The sequence below is a fragment of the Mesocricetus auratus genome, unplaced genomic scaffold (genome assembly GCF_017639785.1).
Source record: "Mesocricetus auratus isolate SY011 unplaced genomic scaffold, BCM_Maur_2.0 Super-Scaffold_4256, whole genome shotgun sequence".
Classification (NCBI taxonomy): Eukaryota; Metazoa; Chordata; class Mammalia; order Rodentia; family Cricetidae; genus Mesocricetus; species Mesocricetus auratus.
In genome coordinates, this window is record NW_024429182.1 from 96,106,214 (window position 1) to 96,130,487 (window position 24,274).

Here is a 24,274-nt window from a genome sequence, read left to right on the forward strand (position 1 = left end):
CAGTATCCAAGCCAGGGTAAATGTCTCCTCTGAGCCCTGTAGTCCATGCATCCCCTTTTATCACAATAAGAATCCCAATTCAATGGCAAGAGATGGCTCAGTGGTTAAGAGAGCTTGCTGCCTTCCCAAAAGACCCCAGTTCGGTTCCCAGCACCCACCTCAGGCAGCTCAGTTACCTTTAACTTCTGCTCCAGGCGACCTGATGCTCTCTTCTGGCCTCCATAAGTACCCACATTTATGTGCACATACCCACCCACACACACACACATAAAAATAAATAAAAATAAAATCCTAAAAAAAAATTCCAACTCACTATATTGTAACCATGTCTAAGGATAGTCTCTTGTGTGAACAGATGCTAAGAGCAAGTGTATACTCATCTCCATGCCTCTGACACACAACTTATATTCCTGGTTCCTCAGAAAAGACCAAGTAGATTGATCTAGGAAGCAGGAAGTCCATCGTGGTTTCTAGCTACCCTGAGTGGACACAGGTGTTGGGACCTAGGACTGCCAGTAGAAACCAAGCTAGGAGATCTCAGAACAGGAATCATTCCCTAATCTGAGCTAAAACTGCTTGTTACTTATCCTGACTCCTAGACTCTTACACATCCTTAGTCCCTAGCTTCCTCTAACCTAGTTTTCCTTTACTATCTTTCTCCTTTTCCTGCCCAATCCTGCCCAGCCCCAATCCCTCCCCTCCCCCACATGCCCTCACTATGCTCGTCCCAAATCTTGTACTTTCTGTCTTAGAGGTGGCAGTGACTCTACTCTTGGAGTTCCTGCCTCTAACTTCTCCATAAACTCTGGCTTGTCCCACGCCCACCCCTTTTGTCACTTTCCTCTCTCTGACCTTCCACTTTTCCCCTCGGTCCCTGATTCTTCCTTTGGCACTGCCTCATAACTTGCCCCGGGTGCTGGGAAGCCTGGAACTCACCCCGCAGTCAGTGGCCACCGTGTACTCAAAGTGGAACACCAGAGACCAGATGATGCAGAAGAAGAAGCCGAACAGGGGAAAAGTGATGACCCACCAGACAAAGGCTGTGAAGCGGAGCCGGAACACGGTCCCATCGGGGTCCAAGGGCGTAGAGAACATGCTGTAAGGAGTGGGCAGCGCAAGGCAAGGGATACAACTTGGGGCCTGCTAGGATACCTGGGCCTGGGAAAGTGGAGCCTTTTCCAGAGCTGGTATAAGGAAAGAAGGACAGAAAACAAAGAGATGGGACAGGAGTAGCAGACAGACAGGGGCAGCGCTTAGGAACCATGGCGCCCTGATACTCTAGACAACAAGAGGATCCCAGCGGCCTGAACACTTCATAACCACTACCCTCAACTGGGAAGGATCAGAAGTGGAAAAGTTATTATTCCCATTACACAGAGGAGACAAAGGCCCAGAACTATGCCAGGATCAAGTACCTGGTCTAAAGCCTTTGCTACCTAGCAGCTTAAGGCTCTAAATTAAGGACCCTTGGTTCCGACCAGCTAAGCCCTCCCACTGACCCTGTCTGATCACATTCCTCCTTCTCACCCATGTTCAACTAGGAATAATGAGTGTCCTAGGCCCATTTCAGTAGAACTACAAGTTACCAGCCATTCCACCCCCAGGGTCTGAACACCCCACAGAACAGCAGCATTCTGATCCTGTGGAGGACCAAATGTCCATTCCTTTCCCCTCCGAGAGGCCTAGCTTATCCAATCTCAAATATGGAGGAATATTAGGGTCTTCTGAACCTTCTCCCTTCAGCTTCAACTTAATGTACTGAGTCAAACCCAGGAAGCCTCCACCCAGGTTAAGCACAAGCCCAGAAAACTGGCCTTTTCCTACTCGTTTTCCCCTCCTGGCACAGAAGTCCCTCCCCACAGCCCCTTTGGCCCTGATCACCATGGCTCTTCCAGCTGGGCTCCCTTTCGGGGTAAGCTGGGGCAATTAGAGATGGCTTTGGATTAAAAGGCCTAGGCCCAAATCTTTCCTTGGATCCCATACTTCCTCCCATTAAGTGGACCCTAGTCTACCAGACTAGCTCTTCATCAGGAATGGGGTGGAATGGGAGGCTGATCAAGAAACACTTACACTGGGTGCTGAAGAATCCTGGGCTGGGATTGAGGGCTCCAGCCAGACTGAAACTGCTTCAGACCAGAGGGTCACACCCCCAGGTCCTCAGGGCCTGCCCTCCGCCCACAAGCCAAGTTCTCCACGCCTGCCCAGGCACACAGCCTTCTCAGAATCAGCAAGGCCACCTCATAAATCCCAGAACACTGTGCCAACTGTAAGAAGTGATAGCGACTAAGGTCAGCCCACTAGCTTCTTTGCCAAGCATGGAGGTGGAGATCTTTCTAAATATTATGTCTAGGGGAAACAAGTGCATTTCTAGAAAGGGAAAAAGAGAAAGAATTGGATCTGACTCTTTTTGATTGAAACATGACTGGGAATACTTTTTTAGCTCACTAAGAGAGCTGACTACTCCTGCATTAAAAGAATCAAGGGGCCAGAGACATGGCTGAAGGGTAAACGCACTTCTCAGCAGCCTGATGACCTGTAGATCCCCAGAACTCATATAAAGGTAGAAGAAGATAATTGACCTCAAAGTTATTCTGACTTACTTACGTGTGCCATGGGACATGTATGCATGACATGTGCTTGAGCACACACATAGACAGCAAACAGAATAGAATCAGGTCAAAATTCTAGAATATGAGGTATCAGTGTCCAGCCTGTATTTGTACAGAAATAGCTAATGGTAGCTTGGGCTACATCAGCAGAAATAGGGATGAACAGTATTGCTTGTGCCTGTATTGCCCAGGTCAGCTGACGTCCTGCTATCCAGATCTGGGCCCAATACAGTTACCAAATGGACCGAGTCCAAGGACATATTTAGGGTTATAAAGATCCTATATACCCTATCCTGGGAAGGTTAACTGCAAAAATTATAGCTATGCTACCAGGACAGATTTAGAGGTCTCCATTACTGTCTTCTCATCTCTGCAGGACTGAAGAAAATCCAGGAGGAGAGCATAGCTCTATGGTTATCACAACAGAGCCAAGGCCAGGGTAGACAGTTGGGGGAAAAAATCTGTAGTGCATGCCTTTAATCCCATCACTTGGGAAGATGAGGCAAATGGATCTCTTTGAGTTCAAGGCCACCTAGTTGTACATAGCAAGTTCTAGGGCATCCAGAACTATATAGTGAGACCCTGTCTCAAAAAAAAAATTAACCTCCTCCAAATCTATGCTTATTATAAAAAAGAGTGCATTGTTAGCTACTAAACTGCTGTAGAACAGGTTACCTATAGAAGGGAGCTCCCTGTTACTTGGGATGTATAAGCAGAGGTGACATCATTAATGATGGTATGTTATGCTAGGTTACTTATTGTAATCCTAGGGTTGTTCCTTCCTGGAATATTCTGGATAGGAAATTTAAAACATGAATGAAAAGCTTCAATTGTATCCAACAGAAGAGTCCCAAGGAATGGGGATGAAATATTCCCAAGGTACTAGTCACGCAACTACTCATGCTTTAGTTCCCTAACTGGTATGCCAAGAGTGGGTAGTAGGTATCAGGTAGGCTGAGGTCATTGGTCCCGTTAGCCCTCAGGGCCAGCTAGAAGGGCATAGCAAACAGCCTACTCTGTTGAACATATAAACTGTAAAACCTTTTTAATTTTGTTTGGACTATCTGCCTTTTCCAGGGCACCAGACTGGGGAGTCCTATCTATTTACTCAACAAATACTTTCTGACTCAGTGCAGTGCTTGCTCTCATGGAGATTCCAGTATGGTGAAGAAGACAGATACAGATATAGAACAAGAGAAATGTTGCAATAACACCAATAATAGTAGGCACTTAGAAGAGGGAATTAAGTTTGCCTCAAAGAGGTGAGGCAAGGTGTTCCAGAGTTGGAAACACCTTGGAAAGAATTTTCAGGATGGACAAGAGTAGGTAATGGGAACACATGCTGCATTATCTTAGGTAAAGATCTTAGATCACCTAGCTCAGTGGTTCTCAACCTTCCTTATGTTTTTTGTTTTTGTTTTTGTTTTTGTTTTTTTGTTTTTTCGAGACAGGGTTTCTCTGTGGCTTTGGAGGCTGTCCTGGAACTCCCTTGGTAGTCCAGACTGGTCTCAAACTCACAGAGATCCGCCTGCCTCTGCCTCCCGAGTGCTGGGATTAAAGGCGTGTGCCACCACCGCCCGGCCAACCTTCATTATGATATGGTGACCCCCAGCCATAAAATTATTTTGTTGTTGCTTCATAACTGTAATTTTGCTACTGTTATGAATAATAATGTAAATATCTGATATGCAGAATATCTGATTTTTGACCCCAGGGGGTCACGACCCACAGGTTGAGAACTACTAACCTAGCTTCTCTCTTTTCTCCTAGTCCTGTTCCTTCTATTTACTTATTTTACTTATTTAGGGTTTCACTCTTTAACCCAGGTTGACCTCGATTTCAAGTGAGTCCTCCTGTTGCAGCCTCCCTACGGCTGGGATTACAGGCATGAGCCACTACCTATGGCTTCCTTATCCCTGATTCCTTCTCTGCTCTGATCTCCCTCATCAGGTTGTGTACACTCAATCAAAGCTCATGGCTACAAGTCAGAAAAAAGTTTTTCAAGTCATACTCAACAAAGGAAGTGAGCCCTTAACCCAAACTCCCAGACAGGATCATCTGCTAGACCTAGACCTATGGAGCTGAGTGAGGATCATATGAAGGAAGCTAGCAGGGGCCGTCAGAGCTCTCTCTAAGGCTAGTTAAGTTCCATATTTAGGCTTTGCCTCACCTGGGGTCCTGCCTCTGTATCTCCTGACCCACCTCCTAACCTTAGGATCTCTTATTCCTTCTCATTCTCTTTCTCCTCCTGTTTGGCACTCCCCAACCCACCTTCCCATGCTTTCTCTACCTGGAGCTCTATACTAGCCTTGAAAAGAGCAGGGCTGGCATTATCAACTTCTCTATACACACAGAAACTGAAGCTCACTGGGTCTCAGGTAGCACTGTCGCTCAGAGAATGAGGAGTATAACAGATGTCAACAGTCTTACCCCATTCATTCTGATATTTGGTGGAGAAAGAAACTCTCAAATCTCTCTTCATAGTTCAAGCACTCTCAGAGTGCATTGGACTAACCCTAGAACACACATTCATGCCCAGAACTAGGTCTGTTCTGTGCACAGAGAGTTTCTCTCACACACACAACCCTACTTGAAGCCATTAAATATAGGCATGTCCCTCACAATCACAAACAGACACATACATGCACAAAATCGCATTCCCGCAAACACAGGCACAAGCCCACAGTAACACATTGTAAGACCTACACTCTCATCTATACTAGCCCTATCCTCACCTCACCCTCCAGGAAACCTTGGAGCTCCTGAATCTGCTCCTCTATGAAGGACTCTAGGTTTTTATGTCTTTGTTTCTAAGGCAGAGTCCTTCTATATAAACCTGGCTCGATCAGCAGTAAGGAAATGTAGGGTGCACAAAAAAACCATATATTTCAACTCTGACTTTATTGATCCCTTTCTTTCTTGAACTCATTATGTAGATCGGGCTGGCCTCAGAGATCCATCCACCTGCCTGTGCCTCCAAAGTGCTGGGATTAAAGGCATGAACCTCTAGACCTGCCCCAGGTTCTGGGTTTGGGGACTGAGCAACTTTAGTGACTCCAGTTCCTAGAATCTTTATGGAAAGTATAAGGAGCCTAATTCATGAGACTTCAATTTATAAGTAACCCACCACCACCCAGTAGCAGAGTATATTTGATGGAGACTACAGGAGAACTGGCTAATTCTGTTAATACCAAATCAGGATCTCAGAAAGGGCCCAGATGGGTCTGAATATGAGCCACCGGTACCCTCCAAGCCATACCCCACAATGTGTAGATGTTGTCTCCTTGAAGTGGAAGAGCAGGGACCAAAGGATGCAGAACAGAAAGGCGACGAGTGGACAGCAGACCGTGACTAGGGCCACCATGGTGAAGCGGAGCCGAAATAGGGTCCCATCCCGGTCCAGCGTCAGTGGAACTTGGTACATCTTGTCAGACCTGAAGATGGAGGGCATGTTGTCAGGGTCCCAGGCAGCAGGGTTGAGGGCTCAGTGGTAATGCTCGCGCTCATGCTCAATCCAGAACTTAGCTATGCTACAGCATTGAGAGTGTGAGGAGACTCCTAAACTTTTACAGTTCCTGTCCTGGATAAGAAAGACTGGCTTAGAATCCCAAGGCAACACTCAACTTCAGTTTCTGAGGGAAAACAATGAACTTCATCTATGCTAAGATAAAGCTTGAAACAGGCTGCACAGTTTCCTCGAGCTTCTGCCTGTCCAGACAGACCTGAGACTACAGGAGTTTATTTAGCTAGTCTCTCATTGGTTCAAGAACCAAACTTAAAAACAACTGGTAAACAGACTGGCCCATGTCCCCCCATTCTCACCCCTCCCCCAAGCCTCTTGGTTCATGGCCTATCAGTCCTCACTGCTTCACTCACCAGTGCAGGGCCCTACTGCCCTGTCAGGACTTCCCAGACTCTGGAGTGCTATATGCAGGCACAGCATTCCAGTGCAACAGGGACTCCATGGAAGCTGACAGAACCTCTGTCCCACGATTGTCCCTGCCTGCTGCCTCACGTGCTCTAAGGATGAAAGGTTTTGCAGAATCAGGCCTGGTAAGAGCCTGGGCTTGCTGTGTGCAGGTCAGAGCTGCCTGGTCAGCTTCTGGTGGCTTCCCAGTGCCTCCTGAGAGGAGGTGAAGGTTCCTGAAAACTGATTTTTCCCACAGACAAGATTGCCAGGCAGTGGTGGCTCACACCTTTAGTCCCAGCATTTGGGAGGCAGAGGCAAGCAGACCTCTGTGATTTCAAGGCCAGCCCAGTCTACATGGCAAGTTCTAGGACAGCCAGGGCTCTGTCACACAGAGAAGCCCTGTTTCAAGAAACAAAGAAGCACATGCCTTTAATCCCAGCACTCGGGAGGCAGAGGCAGGCAAAACTCTGTGAGTTTGAAACCAGCCTGGTCTACAAACCAAGCTCCAGGACAGGTTCCAAAGCAATACAGAAAAACCCTGTCTCCAGAAAAAAAAAAGAAAGAAAGAATGTCTAAGGCGAGGCACTATAATAGTTAAAGTACACACTGACAACCCTAGCCCAACCCTTCCAGATGTATACAAGGGTAACTGAAGCAGGTTTCTACTCAGGATCACCAGTGAGGAAAGGTAGGGTCCACAACTCTGACTTCCTTCATCCCTCTCTCTCTGGACCAAAACTCTAGACAGGAAGGTCAGATTAGGACAGGAGTGAGCAAAAGACAAAAGAAAACAAATATGTGGAACATGGTGGTGCACGCCTTTAATCCCAGCACTTGGGAGGCAAAGGCGGGTGGGTCAGCCTGGTCTACAGAGCAAGTTCAAGGTCAGCCAGGGCTACACAGAGAAATCCCATCTCAAAAAACAAAAAAGAAAAAGAAAACAAACACTACATATAGATGAGTCAATCTGCCTGTTCCCATTGTAAAGATGGAGAAACCAAGAGGCAGAGAATCTCTTCTTCAAGGCTGAACCTGAGGAACAGTCATTCCCAGAGCCAAGCTACAGTTGGCTCTAGATACATAAAAAACCGGCCCTTCTGGTCTCAAGCCATGACTCTTTCTGGCCCCACCCTTAAACAGAACTCTGAGCTCAGGCTGGCCTCCCAGCATTTCTGAAACAGGTGGACACATTTTCATCTATGTTCCCAACCAGCTCTCTGCCAGTCTAGACCAGACTGTCCAGCCCAAGCTTTCACATCCTTCCTTCCCTTTGGGGCAACACATATTTGGTCAGGCATCTCCCCAGGAAGTTGGAAGTGGCATTGATGACCCTCCTACATCCAACCCATTCTCTGAATGGGGCCCTAGATGGGAGTGCTTTCCCAACCCAGTCCATACCTAGACTGCATTTGAAGTAGATTTAACCAGTCCTCCTCCTAATCCCCTGGAAACCTTTGGGCTCCTCTAACAGAAGACCAGATCTTCAGGTTGATCAGACCTTACCCCAGGACGGGAAGATAAGTTGGCTCAGGAACAGTTTCGGGAACAGAAAGGATAGTTGTTCCACTTCTTGGCTGTGTGCCTGGCTCCCTTTTAGGTGTGTGACTCTGAACAAGTCACCTAACCATCCTGGGCCTGTTTCAAATTGTACAACAGGAGGAAATCACAAGGTTTAGATTACTTCTAAGGTCCCTTCACTTTGGTCCCTGCTCCACATCTCAGTTTTAGGAGCATACTACCATAAGTTCTGCTACTAGACAACTTACACTTCTTCACTGGGACTACTTAGTCAATTCCCTTTGCTCTATTTTAGTGTGTTAGTGGGTGTAAAGAAAGGGTCTTACTGTGTAGCCCAGGCTGGCTGGAAACTCCCAATCCTGACTCTGTCGTCCTGTTGCTGCGATTGCAGGCACCACCCAGGGCTCCGAAAACTGGTTTTTTTTTTTTCCTTTTTTTGGTTTTTGGTTTTTAGGAGTAGCCCCACTTCAAACCCAAAGTCCCTAAAAAGTCATTACTACCCTCTAGTCAGAATTTGCATTTTGAGCTCAGCACTTGATATACAATCTCTTTTAATCCTATTATTCTAGGAGTAGGTGCTATCCTCTGGGTTCCCATTTCACAGAAGAGGAAACTGAGCCTTGGGGTGGTTAAAAACACTTACTCAAAGCCACAGGCTAGAAACTGGCAGAGCTGGGATTCAAAACTAGACTGAGGTTCCAAGGCTCCCCCACACCTCCATCTGCAGTGCCTGGAGGGATCTTGAGCAGTAGTTCCTGCGGAGTAAAGGCAGTGCTTAATCCCAGTACATCTAACCCCGCCACAGAGCGAGCAGAGGAGGTCCGCTCAATGTCTGGAATCCTACAGTTCCCGGTGTTCTGAGTGTGTGCACAAGGCGATCAGGCACCCGGACTCCAGGCCTGTGGAGGCCGGACCTGGTGGCGGGGCTCCCCGAGTGAGGTAACCCTGTGGCCCAAACCGGCTATTCCCTTACTCACCCAAACGTTGGAGGTTGGGGGGCCGGACCGTAGCCAGGGGAGCGGGAACCTGGAGCCCCCGCCCGGCCCAGGGGGCGAGTAAGAGGGGGCGGGTCTCAGCAGCAACGCGTGAGGCGGGGCCGGCGCGTCTGGGGCGGATCTTAGAGAGGAAACTGGGCCAGTTTCTACACTGGCTCCTCCCCGCTTTGGACCACGACCCCTGGCTCTTCTGATCATATAGCGTCTCTAGAAGCCAAGCTTCTCCAGGAATACTCTGTCCCCACTATTTTTGACTTCGTGAGAACAGCCAGAAGGGTCCTGGATACCTGGTTTTGACGTGTTGAATAAGTCACCTTGTCATCTTACCTCTGGCTGCATGCCATCACCTGTTGAAAGAACACAAAATTAATTTAGTAGGATCTAAATTTCTTTCTTTCCCCGACCTGGTTCTCCAGTCTTCCACCCTCCTTCTAATGGGATTATCCAGTTTTGCGTTTCTGAAACATTTAGCCCAGCCTTGGCGCTTTTCCCTCAAACTTTGCTCCCTATGGCCGGTTACAGCATGCAACAAAAGGAGCTGGGAAAACAAACAAGAAACCCCATAAACACCACCTTGTGGGTAGTGAGATAGATTCTGTAAATCTATCCCAGAAACTCTGGGTCAAACCTGTTCCCAAGTTCTATCAGAAGAGGGCGCGCTATCCTGTCTGGCGTCTCTGGCGGGGTTAGGGATGAGAAGTTGGAAGTTCTGAAGAGAAACCAGCTCCCAGTGTTCTTTTCTCACTTTGGTCTGGCCTCGACTGATCCATAAAGGGAAACCCCTCTGAAAAGATTATCCTACCAAAAACGGAAGGAGAGGGTAAGGAAACAAATATTTATTTCTCCACTAGGCATCTTGGGGATTGCCAGGACCACCCACAGCAGATGCGGAACTTCTGAGCCAGACAGTTATTAGTACTTAAACCCTACTTAAATTTTCACAGTAATAACATGTTTTGTAATCCTCTATATCCTAGGAACATTTCTATTTTAAATGCAGTAACTTATTTAATCCTCATAAAGATAAGGTGGATTTTGTTTTGTTTTTTCAAGATAGGGTTTCTTTGTGTAGCCTTGGCTGTCCTAGAACTCACTGTGTAGACCAGGCTGGCCTCCTGAGTGCTGGGATTAAAAGTGTGTGCCACAAACACCAGTTTATTTTTATTTTTAAGACAGAGTCTCCCAGCCGGGCATTGGTGGCGCTCACCTTTCATTCCAGCACTCCCAGGAGGCAGAGGCAGCCAGATCTCTGTGATTTCAAGGCCAGCCTGGTCTACAGAGTGAGTTCCAGGTCAGCCTCCAAAACAATACAGAGATACCCTATTCAAAAAACAAAAACAAAAACAACAACAACAAAAAAAAAAAAAGACAGAGTCCCCTCTGGGTGAGATGTTAAGCTTGCTAGCATGTGTCTTTAACCCACGGAGTCCCCTTTTTCTTTCCTTTTTTTTTTTTCCTTTTTGAACAGGGTTTCAGGCAGTCTTTGAACTCACTATGTACCCAAGAACAGTCTTGATCTTGAGGCAAGTGTGTGTGGATATCACCAAGCTCACTAAAGCTACACAAATTCATTTTTATTTTTTGTGTGTATAATGTACATCATGTGTTTTGTGTGGTGTGTGTGTACATGTGTGTGGCCTACATATGCCATGGCCTGTAAGGGAAGTCAGAGCAAAACTTTCAGTTGATTCTTCTCTCTCTCTCTCTCTCTTTTTTTTTTTTTTTTTTTTTTTTTTTTTTTGGTTTTTCGAGACAGGGTTTCTCTGTATTGTTTTGGAGGCTGTCCTGGAACTCACTCTGTAGACCAGGCTGGCCTCGAACTCACAGAGATCTGCCTGCCTCTGCCTCCCGAGTGCTGGGATTAAAGGCGTGCGAGTTGATTCTTCTCTTACTACCATGATTTCCTTCCTTCCAGGGATAAAGCTCAGGTTCAGGCTCTCCTAGTGTTCTTACCAGATGAGCCCTCATAGCCCCAAGGCGACTTTCCTTGACTGAATTCTTCACCCTGCTCTTAAGGTTTCCAGAACAAACAGACTGCTACAACTTTACTAAAATGACCACTTTTTTTTGTTGTTGTTGTTGATACAGGGTTTCTCTATGTAGTCTTAGCTGTCCTGGAACTCATTCTGTAGACCAGGCCTCAAACTCATAGAGATCCTCCTGCTCCTGAATTCTGGGATTAAGTGTACCACCACTGCCGCCAGGCCTAAAATGAATTCTATCTAGTCTCAGCAACTAGATTTGTGTTTCCCATCTTTGTGTCTTCTGTCCAGCTCAACTTCAGTGGTGCCTACTTCTTGCTCTCGCTCCCTATTTTGATTGCTTGACTGTTCCTGTGGCCCTAAATGCTGGTCCCTAAGGGTGGGTCCTTCAGTTCCTAAATTATTACCAATGTCTGGCTTGAGGGTCTCTGGTCTTGCCTTTGATTCTTTTGGGATCTGTACAGTGTGAACCATTCATCTCACAGTTCTGAGTCTGTTCCTTCATGTGTAAAATGGCTTAAGGGATGGATATCTACATCACAGGGTGCTGTGAGAATTGGAGTAATACAGCAGTGCAGGTAAGTGGACAGTACCCAATATGTGAAGGCTGTTACAACCAGACACACAAGTTACAGATGAAACTCATCCTAAGCCTTCTCTGACCTCAGTGGTCAATGACCCCCTCTAAGCCTTTTCAGTCCGTTAGGTTTATGAACGGAAAAACAAACAAGTGTGTTCTTACGGTCCAGAGACTTTACAAATACTCTTCCATTTGCTCCTCTTAATAATCTGGACAGGTGAATTTGGTGAAATCCATCATTCGGATAAAGACGTCAGGCAAACAGGTGTGGTGGCACAAGCCTGTAATTTCAGCAGGAGGGAGGTAGAGGCAGGAGGACCAAGAGTTCAAAGACCTCCTTGGTTACATGAAAAATTTAAAGCCAGCCTTGACTCTGCCTCTAAAAGGAAAGAAGGAGGAATGTAAGTGGCAAGGTGGCAAGGTACTTGCTGTCAAGTATGACAACTTCAACCTTTATGGTGGAAGGACATAACCAACTCCCATAAACTGTCTTCTGACCTCCACACCCAAGGCGGGCACTTGCATGCATGCACACACACACACACACACACACACACACACACACACACACACACATAAGTATCATTTTTAAAAAGCATTAGAAATTGAATGAGCAATTAGGCCTCCAGTTTCCCCTCAACCAGCAGGCATCAGTGTTTCCTAACTTGACATTTGTCTACTGTCCAAGTAGCTGCTACTGTTGATATTTTCTGGTATCTCCTGTTCTTCTGTGGATTTGCTTATATCTGGAAATACCCTAGAGAGGTTGTGCCTTAAATAGCATCATCAATGTCCAGTTTTAGCCACAGTTACTGTTCAATTTCCCTGTGCACACCCACATACCACACCCTTACAAGCAGACTCAGTGTTCATATATCCAGCACCCAGTAGCAAGGAGGCAGTGTACAAATGGGGGATAGACAAAAAGAATATAGAATGTGTCAAGAACAGCTCTGTGGGGCTGAAGAGATGGCTCAGAAGTTAAGGGCACTATTTGCTCTTCCAAAAAACCTGGGTTTGATTCCCAGCATCCTTATGGTGAATCATAACCATCTGTAACTCTGGTTCCAGGGAATCTGAGACCCTCTTCTGGCCTCCTAGGGTTCAAACTATGCACATGGTACACATATGTAAATGCAGGCAAAACACCCATCTACAAAATAATTAAAAAGAAAAAAGATTTCCTATAAGATTGCTTCATTGGCCGGGCGGTGGTGGCACACACCTTTAATCCCAGCACTTGGGAGGCAGAGGCAGGCAGATCTCTGTGAGTTCGAGGCTGGGCTGGACTGACAGCCTCCAAAAGAATACAGAGAAACCCTGTCTCACAAAACCAAAAAAAAAAAAATGCTTCATTCGCTTACTGTTTCCCTACCACCCTCAAGTTACAGCTGCATTGACTCATTTTTTTTCTTTTCTATTTATTTATTTATTTATTTATTGTTGTAGTTTTTCAAGACAGGATTTCTCTGTGTAGCTTTTGAGTCTATCTTGGAACTTGCTCTGTAAACCAGGTTGGCTTCAAACTCATTCGAGGCTAGCCTGGTCTACAAAGTGAGTTCCAGCACAGCCAGGGCTACACAGAAACCCTGTCTCAAAAAATTATTTTTCTGTGTATATGTATATGTGTGGCTGAGTGTATGTATCTACTGTCTATACCATGTTTGTGCAGAAGCCCAACATCGTGAGAAGATGGCGTTAGATTCCCTTAAACTGGAGTTGTGAGCTATCATATGGGTGATGGGAACACAGCCCAGGCCCTCTGCAAGAACAATAATCATAATGGAGTAATTGTTCTTGATCACTGAGCTGCCTCTTCATCCCACATTGTTCCTTCCCACCTTTTATTTATTGGCAGGTTATCATTTCTTAGCACTGGCTGGCCTGGAATTCACTGTGTAGCCCAAGCTGGCAGGAACCCATTGAGATGTGCTTACTTTCACTTCTGCAGCGCTGGGCTCAAAGGTTTGCAGCACCATAACTTCTCCCTCTTAAAACACAGATCTGACCATGTCCCTTCTTTACCACTAATCATTTAGTAACTCTCCATAGTTTTTACGAGCAGGGGCAAATTCCTTAGTTAGTGTTCAGCAGCTTTCATAATCTGGTTACCCTCTACTTCAGCAATTAGATTTAAGACCCTAGCTTTATCCCCCTCTTCCACGAAACTCTGATCATCTTTTCCTTATCTCTACACCCTATGGCCATCTGCCTATCTTCCTACAATTGTAATATTATATACAGTCTACCAAGCTTTTATTAGGACTCTAGCCACAAAGTAGCAAATGACTTCCTTGTCTGTTGCCCAGTCTAATTTCCTCTACCTTTCTGGGAACTCTCTTAATTATTTTTTGATAGTTTCAATCTGTGGCCCAGACTGACCTAGAAGTTACTATATAGCCTAGGCTGGCCTCAAACTCATAGTAACCCTCCTATATCAATCTCTCAAGTATTCAGGAGCTAGTTTAAGGAGATGACCCTCACTTAATCGATTACTTGATCTTCCAGCCTAGTGCAGGGGCAGGAATAGAGTAATAGTGCAGGAAATATTTGATGGACTTAACTGAACTGGGGTGTATTAAGACAGATCTAGAAGCACTTTAAGAATTTCAAGATAGCCGGGAGTTGGTAGCGCTCGCCTTTAATCCCAGCACTTGGGAGGCAGAGGCAGGCGGATCTCTGTGAGTTTGAGGCCAGCCTGGTCTACAAAGCGAGTTCCAGGACAGCTTCCAAAACAATACAGAGAAACCCTGTCTCAAAACAAACAAACAAAAAAAGAATTTCAAGATAGTCCTTTGGAGAGCAATCACTAGAGGTTGGGATGAAGGGAACACGGTTGGGAAAGGTTGAGAGGCACAACAGGCAGAGACATGGGCAATGCTAGAAATCCAGGCCAATCCTGGTCCTGCCTCACTGGAAGCTGTAGGAAAGCAAGTTCATCCTAAACTGATGAGGAGTCTTGTTTTTCCAAAATATCTTTGTCATGATCAAGATATCCTCCTTGGATGGTTTTAAAGTCCATACTCTGGGGCTGAGGTGTAGTGGCATCTAGCCTTGCCAGTGTATTTGTGTTAGTGACCACACCCCTTTGAGAGACTCCAGGGCTAGCTGGTCAAAGGTAAGGATGCAACTTTGGGCCCAGCTAGCTCAGTTGTTAGAGCATGGGACTTTCAATCCCAGGGTTGTGGGTTTGAGTCCCACATTGGGCACCATTTTGTTACAGAATTTTTTTGTTGTTTTGTTTTTTGGTTTTTGAGACAGGGTTTCTCTGTGGCTTTGGAGGCTGTCCTGGAACCAGCTCTTGTAGACCAGGCTGGTCTCAAACTCATAGAGATCTGCCTGCCTCTACCTCCCGAGTAATGGGATTAAAGGCGTGTGCCACCAACGCCCACTTGTTACAGAATTTCTTGTCCCTCTAAGTCTCACTGCCACTTCATCCCCAAATAAACACACAGATGCTATATTAATTATAAATCTATCGATCGATGGCTAGGGCTTCTTCGTTTTTTGGACAGGGTTTCTCTGTGGCTTTGGAGACTGTCCTAGAACCCGCTCTGTAGACCAGGCTGGCCTCGAACTCACAGAGATCCACCTGCCTCTGCCTCCCGAGTTCTAGGGTTAAAGGCACGAACCACCACTGCCCGGCTTGGTTAGGGCTTCTTATTGGCCAGCTATCTTAACTGTTAACCCATTTCTATAAATCTGTGTATTTCCACGTAGTCTCGGCTTACTGGAGAATGCCTGGACCTGTTACTCCTTTGGTGACTACATGGCATCTTTTCTGGTCTCTCCCTGCTTACCTTTCCCAGAATTCTACTTGTCTTCTAGTCCCATATATGTATATCATCCCACCTCCACTGGCTATTGGCCAAATAGTGTTTTATTCATCAACCAATAAAAGAAACATATACAGAAGGACATCCCCCATCACTGAGATGACTCCATAAAAAGAGCACTGGCTGCTCTTCCAGATGACCCAGAATCAATTTGCAGACCCACATGGCAGCTCACAATCATCTGTAATTTCTGTCCTAAGGGATCTGGTGCTCTCTTCTGACCTCTACAGGCACTTCTTGCACATGGTGCACAAACATTCAGACAAAACACTCATATACATAAAAATAAATAAAATCTCGAAAAACAAAAGTAAACTTGAAAGGCATGGTGGTGTATGCCATTAATCTCAGTCCCCCTTCCCTTAAAAAAAAAAGCCAGGTGGAGCTGGAGAGATGGCTCAGCAGTTAAGTGTACTGCCTGTTCTTCCAGAGGACCTAGGTTCAATTCCCAGTACCAACATGGCAACTCACAACTGTCTATAATTCTACCTCTAGGGGACTGGACACCCTCACACAGACATGCATGTATGCAAAATACCAATGCACATGAAAATAAATAAGCCATTAAAAAAATCCAGGCATGGTGGAGCACACCTTTAATCCCAGCACTTGGGGGCAGAAGCAGGCAGATCTCTGAGTTCAAGACTGATTTGGTGTACAGAGTGAGTTCCAGGAAAGGCAGGGCTACACAAAGAAACCCTGTCTTGGGAAAGATAGACTTCAACCCTAGGGTTACCCATCTAATTCCAATACATAGACAAACAGTAATAGAATCTTCATAGTTCTAAAGAACTGTGGCTTTTCTGTTGCTTCTAAAATGAAGTCTCATTTCGATCCTGGATATGGTGAGTGCTTTCCTGACCCTACCTGTGTTTCCCCATTCATCACATCTGGAATATTCTTACTTTGCACTTGCATCTTAGCAAATTCCATTCTTCCTATAAAGGTATTTTAATAGCATGACAGTTTGCTAAATTAACAATTAATGTGTCTGGACTGGAGAGATGACGCAGAGGTTAGGAGCACTGGCTGCTCTTCCAGAGGCCCTGAGTTCAATTCCCATCAACCACATGGTGGCTCACAACCAATTATAATGAGACCTGGCGCCCTCTTCTGGCATGCATGTACACATAATATCTACTGTATACATAATTAAATATATAAATCATTAAAAATAATGTGTCCATGTCTATGGCAATCACTAAAAGAACAGTAGTGTGAAAGAATATGGGAGAGAGGCCAGCATGGTTTATATAGTGAATTCTAGGACAGCTACATATTGAGACTCTACACCACAGGGAACCATGGAGTTGGCCTGGCCTAGCTGCTTTGAGAGTCCATGACTCCTGGGCATAGTGTGCCTTCCAGTTCCTGAGAGACAGATGCAGTGAAGCGTTGAGGCAGTTGTGCTTCTCTGTATGTTCTTTCAGTAGTCAAGGCAGCATGAAGGCTTGCGGGACAAACTAGCTTCAGATGTTAATCTCATGTACCCTGAATAGCTTGCAAACTTCACTGTATCCTGGCAACTGTATTGATCCTGGCAATTGCCACTATATTCTGTTTCTGATCAAGGTATAAAAAGTCCGATTGTAGGCCGGGCGTTGGTGGCGTACGCCTTTAATCCCAGCACTCGGGAGGCAGAGGCAGGCGAATCTCTGTGAGTTCGAGACCAGCCTGGACTACCAAGCGAGTTCCAGGACAGCCTCCAAAGCCACAGAGAAACCCTGTCTCGAAAAACCAAAACAAACAAACAAACAAACAAAAAGTCCGATTGTTCTCAATAAAATTGTTACAGCCTCAGTTGTGCTATGGACCCTCCAAGTGGCCTGATTTAATTCCTTGCAGCCACACAGATGACATTGGTCCCATAAGTAAGCACAGGCACTTACAGGTGGAACCAGGAACAGGGACCTAAAATATGGGAATTTAAGAAAAAGAAAAAAGAAAAAACAAGTTAAAGTCAAGGAATTACTGGGAACAATGTGCACACAAGTATAAAAAGCAGGAACCTCCATTGGATGGAGGGAGGGAGGGAAGGAGGGAGAGAGAGAGAGGGAAGGAGGAAGGGATGGATGGATGGATGCTGGGTTGAAGGAGCAACAAAGTTGCTGGAGTTAGGAACCGAAGAGGGACACCATCAGTTGATGAAATTCCTGGAGTTCCTTAGTAAACTTCAGACTACTTTCACAGAAGAGGGATTTCTGGATCCCAGAACTTGGTCCCAGTTAGGAACAGCAATTCAGGGAGGATTGGATGCAAAGGGATAAGAAAAAAAATCAGCTTTGAAAAGAAATAAAAACAGTAATAGATAAAGATGACAGTTAAAATTAAAAATGAAAGCGATCAGGAAAAAGCAGTACTAACACTGGGAACAGTAGATAACTTAGAACCTGTCTCTCTGTGACTAGGTAGAGGGTACTCCTGTTGTGCCCAAGTTGCAAAGTCCCTAGAGACCACCAGGAGGACCCACAAAACTGCAAAAGCAAAGTTTAATGATTGTTCATCTAACCATGACAGGGACCCTCTCTAGCAAGCTGACATAGCAGCCTTTAGAGGGAGTGAAGTTCCCTGTCTACTGCTTTATAGACAAAAGTTACAGGATTACATTAGTAGGTATGGGTTGGTTTCTGACTGGATGACATTTGGGAAACAATCAAGAGATTTTTCAGCTTTTAATCCCAGCACTCGGGAGGCAGAGGCAGGCAGATCTCTGTGAGCTCGAGGCCAGCCTAGACCAGAGCAAGTTCCAGGACAGCCTCCAAAACAATACAGAGAAACCCTGTCTCGAAAAACCAAAAAAAAAAAAAAATCTCTCTCTTTTTTTTTTTTTTTTTTTTGAGACAGGGTTTCTCTGTATTGTTTTGGAGGTTGTCCTGGAACTCGCTCTGTAGACCAGGCTGGCCTCGAACTCACAGAGATCCGCCTGCCTCTGCCTCCCGAGTGCTGGGATTAAAGGCATGCGCCACCAACGCCCGGCCAAGAGAGATTTTTTTTCAAAGATATATTTTTGGCTTGTAATACCTGTGTATCCATTTTTCTCATAGGTTGGTACTGGGAGAAAACATTCTGTGGTTTCTATGGCTTGCAGGTGGTTTATTGTACTAATATTTTTCAGAATTGAATTTCCTGGAGACTACAGGGGAGTTTCTTTTATGGCCAAACAGTTCCCAGGAATCAAGCATCTAGGAGGCTGGGGGTGGGGGGGGTGATCTGGAGTTTCTTTGTGTTCAGTTTTAGACCTAGTATCAGAGGCCTACATGTTTTTTCTGTAGCCTGTCATGGCTACTAAAGCAGGGGGCTGAGTGAGGGTCTGGTCCCCTTATTCCAAATTATTAGAAGTGAAGCCTTGAGTTTAGTTTGCCCCGTTCACTCCTCCTTGTGCTGCTTTTGCTCCCCTGCCACTAGCTCCAATGTCCTCCACGCCTAACACCTATCCATCAGTTACTCTTCTTGATAGCATCAGAACTAAAGCCTATCCATCAGTTACTCTTCTTTTTTTTTTTTTTTTTTTTTTTTTTTTGGTTTTTCGAGACAGGGTTTCTCTGTATTGTTTTGGAGGCTGTCCTGGAACTCACTTTGTAGACCAGGAAGGCCTCGAACTCACAGAGATCCGCCTGCCTCTGCCTCCCAAGTGCTGGGATTAAAGGCGTGCGCCACCAATGCCTGGCCATCAGTTACTCTTCTTGATAGCATCAGAACTAAAGCCTATCCATCAATTACTCTTCTTGATAGCATCAGAACTTTTTTTTTTGTTTTTTTTAGACAGGGTTTCTCTGTGGCTTTGGAGACTGTCTTGGAACTAGCTCTTGTAGACCAGACTGGTCTCGAACTCACAAGAGATTTGCCTGTCTCTGCCTCCCGAGTGCTGGGATTAAAGGCATGCACCACCACCACCGCCCGGCCCAGAATAACACTTAATAAGGAAACAAAGTCACCAAGGTCCCCAGAAATTCCTCATGGAAGCATTTCTTTTTCAATGTATTCTCTCCACTCTTCCTACAAATACATACCATTTAAAGAGTCCAGTTTCTGCAAACCTACTAGCACATTTAATTGAATATACTCATATGCTGATTCACTTAAGACACATTTCTGAGCCTTTTTCTGTGTCAGAACTTATGCCTTAAAACTACTTAAAATAGGAAGTCCCACTGTTGGTTTTTTTTGTTGTTGTTTGTTTTTCAAACAGGGTTTCTCTGTAGCTTTGGAGGCTGTCCCAGAACTCCCTTAGTAGACCAGGTTGGCCTCAAACTCACAAGATCAGCCTGCTTCTGCCTCCCAAGTGCTGGGATTAAAGATGTGCACCACCACCCCTCAGTGGGAAGCCCCATTTTTAAGGAATAAAAATATATCTACCACTTATTGAGGATATACCATGTACCAGGCACCATAGCAAATGTCATATTCCTCTCATTTAATTCTCCCAACAGTTCTGTAAGTCAAGCAAAATTATCCTTATTTTTTACAGGCATGAAAACTGAAGTTCATGGGCTGGAGAGATGGCTCAGCGGTTAAGAGCACTGACTGTTCTTCCAGAGGTCCTGAGTTCAATTCCCAGGAACCACATGGTGCCTCACAACCACCTTGAATGAGATCTGGTACCCTCTGCTGGCCTGCAGGCAGAAGGCTGCATACACAATAAATAAAAATATTAAAAAAAAGAAAACTAGCCGGGCGTTGGTGGCGCACGCCTTTAATCCCAGCACTCGGGAGGCAGAGGCAGGCGGATCTCTGTGAGTTCGAGGCCAGCCTGGTCTACAAAGTGAGTTCCAAGACAGCTTCCAAAGCCACAGAGAAACCCTGTCTCGAAAAACCAAAAAAAAAAAAAAAAAAAAAGAAAAAGAAAACTGAAGTTCAGAGGAAGTAGGAATTTTTCCTATATGATTATAGTTGGGCCTAGATCTCTACTTGGAGTTCTCTGATTCTGAAGTCTGCAATTCTATCATTTCTCTGGTAAAACAATAATTCACTCATCTATTCATTAAATATGTAAATGTAAAGCATATTCAATGTGTGCCAGGCTTTATGGACACAAAATGTCCATAGGCAAGCTTAAATGTAGTTGCATTTGCAGACTGAAGCATCCAAAAATCAGAGGTTTGGGATGCTGTTGAGCAAGCCACTGTAATGATCAAAAGAAGAAGAGGAGGAGGAGGAAGGAAGAAAGTGGAGGAGGAGGAGGAGGAATAAAGCATGAAAATGGAAGACAGAAGAAGAGGAGAAGGAGGAGGAGGAGGAGGAGAAGGAGAAGGAGAAGGAGGAGGAGGAGAAGGAGAAGGAGGAGGAGGAGAAGGAGAAGAAGGAGGAGGAGAAGGAGGAGGAGGAGGAGGAGAAGGAGGAGGAGGAGGAGAAGGAGGAGGAGGAGAAGGAGGAGGAGGAGAAGAAGGAGGAGGAGGAGGAGGAGGAGGAGGAGGAGGAGGAGGAGAAGAAGAAGAAAGCAGATGGGCACTGGTGACTTGTGCCTTTAATCCCAGCAGTCTGGAGGCAGAAGGAGGTGGATCTCTGAGTTGAAGACAGCTTGATCTACATAGTGAGTCCCAGGACATCCACGGTTACACAGAGAAAACCTTCTCAAAAACAAAAACAAAACAAAAAAACAAAAAAAACCCGATAACTAGAAAGAACCCTAGCTGGGCGTTGGTGGCGCACGCCTTTAATCCCAGCACTCGGGAGGCAGAGGCAGGCGGATCTCTGTGAGTTCGAGGCCATCCTGGTCTACAAAGCGAGTTCTAGGAAAGCCTCCAAAACAATACAGAGAAACCCTGCCTCAAAAAACCAAAAAAAAAAAAAAAAAAAAAAAAAAAAAGAAAGAAAGAACCCTAATGATTGTTGTTGCTTGTTTTGTTTTTGAGACAGAGTTTCATGTATCCCAGGCTGGCATTACACCCTACCTTCTAATGACTGCTGATTCAGAGCAAAGGCAAGGACGGGTGATGGAAAAGCAGGGCTATTTGGACAGAGGGGTTCAGGAAAGGTGGCTGCAGAAGGATGTTCAAACTAGCTTCCTGTCAGGCAATCCATTAATTTTCTTTCAAGTGTATACTGAACACATACAATGTATTCTTCTTCTTCCACTTACTATCATATTTCATCTTCACACCATTTCACTTAAGAATATGTATGTGTGATTATGTGTATGTGTGTTTGTGCCATGGAGCTTGTATGGATGTCAGAGGACAATTTTCAGGAGTTGATTCTTTCCTTTCACTATGGAGGACCCAAGGATGGGAACTCTGGTCACCAGGCTGGGCATGAAGTGTGTTTACCGGAGTCATCTCGCCGCCATTTGATCCTCCTACCTCCACCTCTGAAATGCTGGGATTATAGGTATGCACCACTAAATCCAGTTTACGTGGTGATGGGGATTGAACGCAGGGATTTACACATTGCAGGCAAGCACTCTATCAACGCCCCAACACCATTTCGTTTTTAAGATGTTTCTGATTCCCGTTACTTCCAAAAAACATTGAGGGATTCATCTAAAATTCTTAGCAAGTCTAGTTTCAGTGGTCTACTGATGTCCCAGGGGGTGGTGGAGAGGTAGTATGCACGCTCGTTTTCTGAGCACAGTCCTGCTATTGTGTGAGACCTCAATAACTAGGCAGGCCTAGTTTCTAGAATATGCCCACTCCTCTGTTCTTAACTAGATCCTAGGAAGAAACAGACACCAAAAGGATGAAAACGCAGCTTTGATCAAGACCAGGGGAGGAAGGAGGCTAAGAACAGAAAAATAAATAAGATACAAAGTAACAAGGTCCTGGTAAGAGGACCATCCAAACATCACCCCAAATTGTTGAGGTTAGTAAATGTGTCCCGGAGAAGGCGGGACATTTGCACCAAGCCATCCAGAACAGCACAGGTTCTGAAGGTGCCGCTGAGGCAGAATCCTCATTGGATTCTCATTGCTCAGATCTACCTTAGAGAGTCAGAGGAAAGGATGTCAAAGGATTGGCCTGGACTGGCAAGAACAGTGGGGACTGAGGGTCTCGGAGTGGCTGCTGAAGCCATATGGACTGATAGGTATCCCAAAAGGGTTTTCAAGCTCCGTAAGTGCCAGCGGGGTGGTCAGAGAGCCTTCCCCCCCATCGCCAGCAGACTTGAGCTAAAGAAGGGTACAACAGTTACCAGGTCATCCTCGGGCCTTCCCTCTGATTGGCCGGATCTTCCGTGGCCCGAGTCTCCGCGCTCCAAGGAAAGGGGCGGGGTCTCGGCACAACGTCACCGCTGTTTGGTGCTCTTCGTTCTAGCCACTCCCCAGTCCTCTTCGAGGGGCCCTGTGTGACGTTGCGACTCTCTATCAGCCAACCGCCGCGGCAGAAGGGGTGGGACTCCACGTCCCTCCCCATCGTCCCTCCTTTTTTTTTTTTTCCACCCAATTCCCCAAGCCCCTCCTCTTCCCCTCCGCTTCTTCTCGGAGACCGCCTTCACGTTCGGTTTCAAAAGGCTCGTCGCCCAATGAGTAACTCGGTAGGCCTCGAGTGGCGGACCGGCCTGCCAATGCCTGGCCGGCGCGGGCGGAGCGCCCGGGGCTGGCCTTTGACGGCGGACGGCGTGTGACGCAGTCGGGCCTCTGCGCGCTGCGCCCGAAGCGGCGGTCGGTGGCGGCGGCGGCGACGGTTTCCTGGCGGCCGCGCGCTGCTGTGTGAGCGGCGGGTGGCAGACGGACCTAGGCCCTCACCCCAGACGCACCGCGGTAAGTCGGGAGCGCCGCTGGGGCCCGGCGGGAGTCCTCCTCTTTGGACCGGCATCTGCGCGGGACGCCCCGGGCCCTCTCAGCCGCCCAGTCTCGTGCCGAGCGCGCTCCTTCGGGCCTGCGTGAGGGGGCGGGGCCCGCGGCCCTGCGGCTTTCCTCGGGAGGCCCTGGGAGGGAATCCACACGCGTGGGGCGTAGACCAGGGGGCCTCGGGTGGCAGCCCACGCTGGGGGAACCTCGTTGTCTCCGGTGCTGCTCGTTCATTGGCCGGGTAGAGGTGAGCAGCCCGCGGTAGGCTGGCCCTTGCGGGGATGGTGCCTTGACTCAAGTGAGGTCCCCCCATCACTTCTTTGACCCCTCTACAGGACGCATTTTATCTAGGGCTATCCAGAGGGTTGAGTGAGTCGGAAGCGCGTTAGCTTTTTAAGACAGTGTCTGGCGATTAGAGGGGTCTGGCCAACCGAATGAAAGGTTCTTTTCTGTTGTGCCTCATGTTCCGTGTAAACCGAGGTGTGAGAGATTGGATTTTTGAGTTACTGTAGCCATAGCGTTTAAGAAATGATTTGTCAATGCCCCTACTCTGCATCACGTGCAGAGGTTTTGTAGGTGGGAGAGAACTCAGTAATGTCAGATGTCTTGACTTAAGTCTAGGATTTTATACTTTTCCACCCTCCCTGTATGTTCCCGTCTCTCATTATTGGCTATTCTCTATTTGGTAGGGGGGAGGACACCGACATTTAACATAGTGTTCAAAACATTTCCAGTTTAGTTGCTACCATCTTTACATATATAGTAAGGTAACAGAACTTTATTAGTAGTACCTTTTTTTTGTTTTTTGTTTTTTTGAAACAGGGTTTCTCTGTGGCTTTGGAGGCTGTCCTGGAACTCGCTTGGTAGTCCAGGCTGGTCTCGAACTCACAGAGATCCACCTGCCTCTGCCTCCCGAGTGCTGGGATTAAAGGCGTGGGCCACCAACGCCCGGCTATTAGTAGTAGTACCTTGATGTAGACTTTTTTTTTTTTTTTTTGAGACAAGATCTCACTAAAATCCTTGTTGATCTGAAATTCACTATGTAGAAGGTTTGCCACGAAATCAAAGAAACTCAGTGCTGGGTTTAAAGGTGTTTGCCATTACACCCAGCCTTAACCGTA

The 24,274-nt window shown here is 46.4% G+C and overlaps 2 protein-coding genes and 1 non-coding gene across 20 annotated transcripts in view; 2 read left to right on the top strand and 1 right to left on the bottom strand.

Moving 5' to 3' along the window:
- Pgap2 (post-GPI attachment to proteins 2) overlaps positions 1-22,719 on the bottom strand; it is a 28,895-nt gene extending 6,176 nt beyond the window's left edge. For 2 of the 14 annotated variants that reach the window (XM_005074055.4, XM_013116296.3), the window contains exons 1-3: positions 9,015-9,263; positions 8,681-8,792; positions 5,869-6,043 (exon numbers count right to left, since the gene is read on the bottom strand). In XM_005074055.4, coding sequence (XP_005074112.1) covers positions 5,869-6,033 — 165 coding nt within the window. In that variant the 5' untranslated portion in view covers positions 6,034-6,043; positions 8,681-8,792; positions 9,015-9,263. Of the gene's footprint in view, positions 1-936; positions 1,185-2,070; positions 3,153-5,868; positions 6,044-6,485; positions 6,630-8,022; positions 8,155-8,680; positions 8,793-9,014; positions 9,264-9,319; positions 9,380-9,660; positions 9,831-22,555 lie in introns of those variants that run through there. The other 12 variants (XM_013116290.3, XM_013116294.3, XM_013116289.3 and 9 more) reach the window with 12 other exon arrangements.
- Trnae-uuc lies at positions 14,731-14,803 on the top strand. Its single transcript has one exon. It is a non-coding gene; the product is annotated as a tRNA-Glu (tRNA).
- A 260-nt stretch (positions 22,720-22,979) lies between the features above and the next one.
- Nup98 (nucleoporin 98 and 96 precursor) overlaps positions 22,980-24,274 on the top strand; it is an 83,540-nt gene continuing 82,245 nt past the window's right edge. For 4 of the 5 annotated variants that reach the window (XM_040757448.1, XM_040757457.1, XM_040757452.1 and 1 more), the window contains exon 1: positions 22,980-23,123. The gene's annotated coding sequence lies outside the window, so the exon portion shown is untranslated. Of the gene's footprint in view, positions 23,124-23,257; positions 23,401-24,274 lie in introns of those variants that run through there. The other variant, XM_040757449.1, reaches the window with a different exon arrangement.